The following is a 10072-nucleotide window of genomic DNA, read 5'->3' as shown; positions in this document are numbered from 1 at the left end:
ATCTTGCTATACAGTACATTGCCTTGTCCAAAACAATGAATACTAGTGCAGAGATAGACATCTTGCTATACAGTACATTGCCTTGTCCAAAACAATGAATAATGGTGCAGAGATAGACATCTTGCTATACAGTACATTGCCTTGTCCAACACAATGAATAATAGTGCAGAGATAGACATCTTGCTATACAGTACATTGCCTTGTCCAAAACAATGAATACTAGTGCAGAGATAGACATCTTGCTAAACAGTACCTTTCCTTGTCCAACACAATGAATACTAGTGCAGAGATAGACATCTTGTTATACAGTACATTGCCTTGTCCAACACAATGAATACAAGTGCAGCGATAGACATGCTGCTATACAGTACATTGCCAGGTCCAAAACAATGAATACTAGTGCAGAGACAGTCATGCTGGAATACAGTTCATTGCCTTGTCCAAACCAAAAAATACTAGTGCAGAGATAGACACGCTGGAATACATTTCATTTAGGTCCAAAACAATGAATACTAGTGCAGAGGTAGACTCACTGGTATACAGATCACACCAGACATGAGCCTCCCTGAGGTTCATTTCTTAGAAGTATTGGTCCTAGATTTTAACAAGAACTGTCCAGAGATTAAACTTCCATATCCATCCATACCAACCAACCTGTTTCCTTTCAAATTATTCATGATGCCGTGTGTACTTGGCAATAACCTTGTCCTTAATTACATCTATACACTTAGTTGGTGAGTTAAACCACATTGTTGAGAGAACTTTTCTCATCTCAAAATATTATCCCAAAAGCTGTTATGAATTCTGTTCTGCAAAACATCTAGGTGTAGCAGAAAAGCATGTACTTATTGTACAGATCAAATACCGTATGTAACATTTCCATATGTATATAGTCTTGTGTATCTTAAATGCATCATCAGCAGACAAGCTTGGAACTGAAATCCGTTTACACTGCATTTCCCATGAAGTAGCGCATAACCTACCGTGGATCTTTCCACAATGCTTCAGTAGTGCTAATGTGTAATTTCGTAAAATGCTAAAGACATTTGAATTGTAAAAAAAGGCCAATGTAGAAGTCATGAATATGTTTATTTTATTGGTTGTCACTCTGACATGATTGTTTTATTTTTATAAACTGTACATGTATATTCTGAGGGGTAAAAGTGAAGCCGTTCTAAGTGGCATTAAATAAACAAGATATGTCACAGAGACAGCCCACTAGGCTATTCCATACTTAGAAGATTAAAGATTGCAAAGTTTTGTTGAAACACTGCTTAAATAGAACACATGCATAACCTTAAACCTTTGCTTTCACTTATCAATCTGGATAAAATAAAATTTATTTCATAAGAACTCAAGTAAAATATCATATATACTTATAAAAGAAATATTTTTAACATATGTTTAGCTTATTGGAAGCAAGGTAAGAGAATTCTCAAATTATTTAATCAATCACTCTGATATAAATAAACAGTTATAATTTAATAATTCAATAACAGCATCGTGCTACAAGCAAATAAAATATCCTAATTTTCTAACTATCACATTTGTCATTGGTAATCCTTGCTTCATCTGTCCTGGGTAATGTTGTAATTTTCCGTTTCATATTTATGGGCCTTTTTTCCAGTTTGAACAGCTTGTTGTAGTACGAATCATTTATAAAGTCATCCAAGTGCAGTGCCACGATTCTGTCACCAATCTTGGCATTACCCTGTTTTATCTTTCTTCCATAATTTGTTGGCGTCAAATCATTGAGACCAAATTCCACAGTTTTCTGTTTTTTTAAGCCATCTATCACAATTGCTATGTACCTGTCTGGTTTCGGTGTTTGATAAACCCTTATTACAGACAGTTTGTTCTGCCGATATAAGTTAAATGCAACATTGACTATCATGAAAGATATAAGGCATACATATCCTAAAAGGATGTCAGGAACTTCAATATCTAAAAGTGGAATCAGGACATCTTCAGCCTCCCCCGAGTTCATACATACAAACGTTCCAAAGCTTAGCATTGCGAATGCTCCAAGAGAAACGTAAAAGGTTTGTTTGATCCCAATCAAGTAAAGGCGTCGGTGATAGATGATGTGACAGTCCCTTGAAACCTTATCCACGTCATACATAGGCACTATGTGCTTCTTCCCGATGTCTGAACTGACAGGAATCTCTTCAGCAGCCAGTTTTGCTACACTGCTATCTGGTGAAGGATGAGACTTCAAATTTGGCGCATTCGATGCAAATCTTTGATGAAAAGTCACAGGACATTTTCCATGAGCTCTCTACAATATAAAGACAAAAAGTAAAAGAAAACATAGCATAAAATACAAATATCCATAAATATCATTTTACTGTACACCTGTGTGAAGAAACAAAAACACTTATATATAAAACTAAAAAATACCAATTCAGTAAAAATTGCTTTAAAATATAAGTATATAGTAACTTCAAAATTTAATACAGCACAATATAATTTTAATATATATGAGCTTGAAACCACACACATTCATTGCATGTGCTATGTGTTACTAGTAATATATTTTATAAACACTTATTTCTATTTTGTATTGATATTAGTTTTTATTCATTCATACTAGTACTCAAAAGTACAATGTATAAGCCCCTATCCCAAAAAAAATCTTTGTTTCCACTAACATCTCAAAATAAAAGGGTATGTCTACAGGCAGGCATAACTTTTTTTCTTTTTGTTTTTAGAACCAGGATTCTGTACCAAACCAACCAATATCAGTGTTAATGGTATATCACTATTGTAGAAAAATGTAAGCGTAAAATTGTAAAATATTAACATGTTCACTCAAATAAATGCATATTTTTTTAGAAATTACGGAAAAATCCATACTTGAACAAACAAGAGGGCCAAATGGCCCTGAATCGCTCACCTGTCATATATTGCACATTCTACCATTATATACAAATATTGAAAACGTAAGCCTATGAACACGGGGCGTGGCCAATTTTGACCCCAGGGCTAAAGTTTGAACATTCTTAATAGTGGTCCGATAAACGATGCTTCATACCAAATATCTAAGGCCTTCGCCTTTTGGTTTCGAAGAAGAAGATTTTTTAAGTTTTCATCATATACATATATAAGGAAACCCATGACCGCCCCGGTGGGGCCATTTTTTGACCCCAGGGCCAAAGATTGAACAATATTGGTACAAGTCAACAAGATGATATATCATGCCAAATATCTAAGCTCTTGTCACTACCTGATTTTACGTGTGTATCTATATATGTATATTTGTTATTAATTGTTGTATGTGGCCCATATTGAAAATTGGTATGTGTACTAAATATATTATCCAGTTTAAATTAAGACGTTACTTGTCTTTGTGAGTTCGGAGAAGATTTTTTAAGTTTTCACTATAACACATATAGAGAAAACCCATCAGCCCCGGGTTGTGGCCAATTTTGACCCCAGGGCCATAACTTGAACAAACTTTGTAGAGGTCCACTAGACGATGAATCATGCCAAATATCTAAGCTCTAAGCCACGTAAGTTCAGAGGAGATGATTTTTGAAGTTCTCACTATAAACATATAGAGAAAACCCATGACCCCCCAAGGGGGCGGGGCCAATTTTGACCCCAAGGCCATAATTTGAACAATCTTTGTAGAGGTCCACTAGACGATGAATCATGCCAAATATCTAAGCTCTAGTCCAAGTAAGTTCAAAGGAGAAGATTTTTAAAGTTTTCACTATAAACATATAGAGAAAACCCATGACCCCCCGGGGCGGGGCCAATGAACCCAAGGCCATAATTTGAACAATCTTTGTAAAGGTCCACTAGACGATGAATCATGCCAAATATCTAAGCTCTAGTCCAAGTAAGTTCAGAGGAGAAGATTTTTTAAGTTTTAACTATAAACATATAGAGAATACCCATGACCCCCGGGGCGGGGCCAATTTTGACCCCAGGGCCATAATTTGAACAAACTTTGTAGAGGTCCACTAGACGATGAATCATGCCAAATATCTAAGCTCTAGGCCAAGTAAGTTCAGAGGAGAAGATTTTTTAAGTTTTCACTATAAACATATAGAGAAAACCCATGACCCCCCGGGGCGGGGCCAATTTTGACCCAAGGGCCATAATTTGAACAATCTTGGTAGAGGACCATTTGGTGATCCTACCTATCATAAATCAACGGCCTAAGCCTTGTGGTTTGGGAGAAGAAGATTTTTAAAGTTTTTCCTTTTGGTTGCCATGGCAACCAGAGTTCTGCATGGAATTGAATTCTTTGAACAACTTTGATAGAAGACCACCCAAGGAACATCCCTATGAAGTTTTATTAATATTGGCCCAGCGGTTAAGGAGGAGATGTCTTTTAAGTAAATTGTTGACGGACGACGCACGACGGACGACGGACAAAAGGCGATCACAAAAACTCACCTTGTCACAAAGTGACAGGTGAGCTAAAAAGTGTAGGTGCAATGGATCAGGTTAATGGAAACAAACATTTATTTTTTACGCCAAGTGTAAAATAACAAGTTTAAATTGATGAACGCTGATGCGATTGCTGAAAAGTATCACCTGTACAAATAATCTGTAGACTTTCTTAGCAGCATTTTTATGGCCCAGTGTTGAAGCCTGCCTAAGCGGTAAGGTGGAGACGGTGAACAGAAACATCGCTATAACATCAGTGTCCAATGGCTGTTTGGTGCAGGACAAACATCTAAAATTTAAATAAAACCAGACATCAATTTAAAAACATATTCCATTTATCCTTTTCATTGTTTTGAATTTGACTTGAAAGTGCAACATCTCTTCTTTATAAAACTAATTTAAAAAAAACGGTTTCTTAAAGCTGTCAGAACTTATGATGTCTCGCAAATGTTGTCATAACTTATAGGATTTTTTTTCCTTATAAGAACAGGTGTTTGAAGACATTTTTTATGCAGGCATATACATATGATATGTGTGCATACAAGTCCATTACGCTTAAACATAATACTAAATACCATAATTATTCAAAATATCCTTAGATTTTGAGTTTAATTTGTTTTGTTTGTAAATAGTTTGATATCTTTCCAGATGGTTGTCTTTTATTCTGGATACAAAAAGTATTAAATGATTACAGTCAGTAAATGTTGGACATCTGACTGTTTTTCTGAATTAGGTGAATTAAACATGGGAATCATTGAACAAGTATTATAGTTTATGCCAACCATAAATTGCAGATCATTGTTTATCTAAACATGTACTTGTTTCCATTTTAGAGAAAGGATAATTATTTATTTTCTGTTTAGAAAGTATCTTTTTATTCTGATTAACATCGAATAAAAAGTCATTCCAGTTATTAATATCCAATATCACAAGCATATGTCTGAACTATATCGTCTGCCAATATTGGCTACTAAATTCAACAGGAGTTGAACCAATACAAACTTGTACCACCACGAAGAGAAGTACAAGATTCAGAGAAGTCTTTTAATATAAGTATTTAATAGTAAAACTTCCTTCATATAGTTATAACATATCATATATGCACTATTCAATAATATTAATATACATGATCTAAAATTCAATGGTGATAAGGTATGGATCCTTGTTATTTCCACACTATCTGGATACAGGATACATCTACTAAAAACTACATATATTGGCAACGTCAGCAAATCTGGTATGACTTCACAGTGGTACGAGATTGTAATCATTCTAATGGTACAACTTCTTTTGGTACCTACAGGATTAGGGACAATACACCAGTGGCAATGTTCATAAAACTTCTTAAGTCATTTCTTAACTTCAATCAATTAAGTCTGTCAATCAATTAAGTCTGTCAATCAATTAATTTCCAAGTCAAATTAAAAGAAAAGTATAAATATTTTTTGCATAAAGGTATGTATTTTGAATCAAATCAATGAAAATAAAAAGTATTTAAGATATTACGTAGGGATTAAATCGTATGTTAAGTAAGTTACTTTTAATGACTAAATGACTTAAGATCTTTTATGAATACCACCACAATTGTTATAAGGTTATAACAGAGTCAAGGAACCCACAACTTCCACCAAACAAAGCCCGAATAAAAGGTATCTAAACAAATTAAATTATATTCTCACTTGTTAAAAAAATTATGAACATCATTTTTAAAAATCAGAACGTGAAAACTGTCGGTCAGATGGACAAAATCCAGTGTTTCTGCAAGGCCTTTACGGCTAGTCGGGCCTGATAAGGCAAGGCTATAAGTATCGACACTTGTTAATTGTGCTGACATGATTTAATCTGCCTTGCGACAAGCCTTATCAAACAATCTTCATTTTTGACAAAACAGGTTATTGCTGCAATTGCATCGGTTGACTGAATGCCGGTAGGCGTGTCCTGAGTATTACAACATTTGTATCAGTATTGACAACAGCAAGAAGGCATGTTAGTGAGGACACACAGTGCTGTTTACCCATCTTCACAACAGGATGGAGTGAAAAACACCACTGTCAAAATATGTAAGGACCTTCATCCATATAAACGCCTATGATTGTGAAGCAAACAACAAGACTTTGTGTTCATTGACTTAGGCAACATAATTATGTTGTTTGTCGACTCGTATCATTTTGAATTGTAACTGAGAAGCATGGGTGAAGAAAAGATTATACCTTAGTATCACAATTTTACTCATTTTGAATAAAGATAAATTAAATTGAAAAAACACATTTGCATGAATGTATAATTCCCTTATAATTAAGCTTTTTTAATGATGGGCTGTTGCAGATTTTGCTGTGATGTTAACAGTGCCAATTGAATGTAAAACATACCCACGTTAAAACGAATTTGAGTCAACAAAATCATTGATATTTTTTGGTCAGAATACTAGAAAAATAACCAAAACAAGCGAAGAAATTTTTTTAACCTTTAAGCAAATATATTTTGTATTATAATTTATTTCATTGTAGTAGGTTATCCTTAATAAAAGCAACATATAAACAGTAATTGGAAACTTGTTTAAAATACAGGAAATTACACCATTTTGATTTCTAAAACAAACCAAATAGACAGTGGAGGGGACTATGTTTCAGGACCCATCGTCCTGACATATCTTATGAACTTTATGGCAGAGCCCCTACAACCCCTTACATTTTTTGATGGAAACCCTGAAACCCCTTACATTGAGTTGGACCCAGTCAAACTTAACGTTCAGCACGGCTGGATGGATGGTTTTCGAGGTGTCTGCTAATGCACCAGTCAATTATAACCATTGCCTCCCCAGGTTTTGGACTTATGGTCCAGCCGATCCCAGGTAGAATCCCCACCCCGCGGGCTCAAGCTGCTGGTAAAATATCCACAAAACCCCCCGCAACCCAAGGTAAGGCCAATGCCCCACTATTTTCGGCACAGAAAAAACACCACTATTTTCGGCACAGAAAAAAACACAACACATTCACCTGGCCCTTCAGGGCTACCTGAAAACACATGGTCAATTTCCCCCGCTATACCCCCGGAACTAGGGGGAGGGGGCATGATTACAATTAACTAATGCATAAATGGGCATCAGATATTAGACTAGGAGTTTTTTGATGATTTTAGTACCAGTCAGTGTTTTCAGGGAGTCAGTGTTTTCAGGGATAAAGAACAAATTTGTGTGAAAATGATTTGGACCGCCTTCGGTCCAAATTTTTGCTAGCCGTGACCTTCACAGTATGGTGATAATAAACAATTAAACGTAGTAGAAAATGTGTCTTCTCGATAACTTTGAGAAAGTATATATCAGAACTGTAACCGTTGACATAACATTAAAACTTCAAGCAAGTTATACCTTTAAAAATAGTTCAGTTACCTTCTGTGTTTTTCCAAGTAGTACCCGTTACAGAGGAGTTATATTTGCCGGGACCCGGGATCGATTGTCGGGGTAGGTATAAAATCCGGCCCTATAAGGCCTCTACAGAGATATATAGCCTATTATAGGTAAGAAAAACACGGCCCTAGCGACTAACTTTTTAATTCTTCACCAATTTAATACATTTTTGTATCGTTGTAAAGAAGAAACAACCAGCTTTCAGAAAATGTTTTGGCTTTTTAATTTCTAGTTTAAAAATTTATGCTAATATTACCTTAAAGTCATTGTTGGAAACAGCGTATTTTCACTACAGTACCAGTAGTGTCTAACTTTTCTAATTCTTGATACTTTTTTAAAGTTTTGGTATTATTGTTAAGAAGGAACAACCAGCTTTCAGAAAATGTTCTGGTTTTAAATTCCTATCTTTATAAGTTATGTAAATAATGTCTAAAGGTCACCGTTGAAATTCGCGTAATATCACATAGAAGCGCAAGTATGGAAAACACGGCCCTAGTGTCTTTCTATTTTAATTCTTCATCAATTTAATAAATGTTGGTATCGTTGCAAAGTAGACATAACCAGATTTTAGAAAATGGTTTTGGTTTTAAATTCCTACTTTTATAAGCTAAGTAAATAATGTCTAAAGGTCACCGTTGATATTCGCGGGTGCTTTACACCGAGCACGTTAAAGAACCAAGAGGTCTCTTCGCAAAGAGCTAGGGTATCGCACCCGGATCTCTTGTATCTCACTTTGTTTCTTCAAGTCTTCCAATGTCTGGATTTGACTGCGAATTGCTTTCACTTCTGTCTCATGTCACTTATGGCATTTAAACACAATTTAAGTCGTGATGGCGTCACGGCGGGGTCAAGCCATAATATGCAGCCAATGGGCGCGGGCAGACCTTGATAAACTCAAATAAACAAACAAAAGACAATGATCGGTAAACGATCAGCAACGGGCGCCCGGGATCACAAGTTTCTTACCTACTTGCACACATATTTATATCGAGAAATCCTTGCAAATCGTATCAGCGTCTGAAGCGGTAGGCCCATACCCCTGATATTTCGTTTGTAGCATCATACAGTGGTCCTCCACCAAGTTTTTTTCAAAATATTCCCATGGGAACAAAACTGGCACCACCCTGTTGTTCAAAAGTTTGCGATAGACTTTTATGGATAAATATTTGGATTTTTTGGTGTGTGAAACCGCTTACGTCCGAATCTTACTATTTTGTATATATCATCATATTTAATAATTTAGGGATGCCAAGGAATATTCGAAAATTCGATCGAACGTTTAATATTCGAATGTCAAAATCGGTATTCGATGAAATAAAATAATAAACCTTCTTCCTACAACTGTGCTGTTGTATATATTGGCTTGTCTTGTTTTTACAACGACTGACCCCAAATGCCCGAGGCGTGAACGTGATGACACTATACACGCGTCATATATCAATTAGGGACACATAGTCGGGGACTATAAACAGTACCCGTAATTTCACAAAAACTGGCTATAAGACAAGTGACCTCAAATAATGTTCAATTATTTTCGGAAAATTTTAATGACCATTACTAGGTTATATACGGAATCGGCCAAAGTGGTGTCATGACTTCCAATTTATCTGTGCAATATTGCTCAAATCGCCGTAATGATATGGATGACATGTGATAGATATATGCTGTTTCCATGTTTCGACAAAACGTTCGTGCTTTGAAATGTAACTGTTTAGAATAGCAATTTAGGTTATTTTCGTTTTATTTATCTAATTCCCGAGTAGGTTTGGGGTTTCCATAGATGTATTTAGTAGATGTCAATCCGAGAACGAGGCTGCTCGTCCTACAGAACGACCCGTTGGTGCATCACGACATTCAGCCAGCATTAGTTACGATCATCGCCTTTTTCAGTGGAACTGAAATGTGTCGCTTTAATTTGTACTATTGCTTTTGAAAAAAAATGTAAATGGGGAATTACAGTGCTAATGATTGGAAAAATCAGGGTCCTTCGCGTATACCGACTATGACGAAGAATGGTTAAAATGCCCCGGCTATTACTAAAGCAAATAATACTAGTATCAGAAATGGATGGCACAGTTAAACATCGTAGTGACCTCCTGGTGCTCCAGCATGTCTTTTGTCACTATTGTTGTATGTATATCTAAAATATTTGTAATACGTACTTTTTCTATAATTATAAAACAACATCTTGTTGTGATGGTGTTTTGTTTTTGTTTGTTTCTTTGTCTGAATAAAGTTCAGTTTCCAAATCTCCTCTTGCATTTA

The 10072-nt window shown here is 35.6% G+C and overlaps 1 protein-coding gene across 1 annotated transcript; it reads right to left on the bottom strand.

Moving 5' to 3' along the window:
- Positions 1-1070: 1070 nt before the first annotated feature.
- On the bottom strand, positions 1071-7821 carry LOC128243467 (uncharacterized). Its single transcript, XM_052961263.1, has 3 exons — positions 7790-7821; positions 4549-4690; positions 1071-2278 (listed from the first exon to the last, which is right to left on the bottom strand). The coding sequence occupies exons 2-3, from the start codon at positions 4642-4644 to the stop codon at positions 1535-1537; spliced, it is 840 nt and encodes a 279-aa protein (XP_052817223.1). The 5' UTR covers positions 4645-4690; positions 7790-7821; the 3' UTR covers positions 1071-1534.
- Positions 7822-10072: the final 2251 nt, after the last annotated feature.

The sequence above is a fragment of the Mya arenaria genome, chromosome 8, assembly GCF_026914265.1.
Source record: "Mya arenaria isolate MELC-2E11 chromosome 8, ASM2691426v1".
Classification (NCBI taxonomy): Eukaryota; Metazoa; Mollusca; class Bivalvia; order Myida; family Myidae; genus Mya; species Mya arenaria.
Note: the sequence above shows the minus strand (reverse complement) of the source record. Positions and strands in the feature narration are given on the sequence as shown.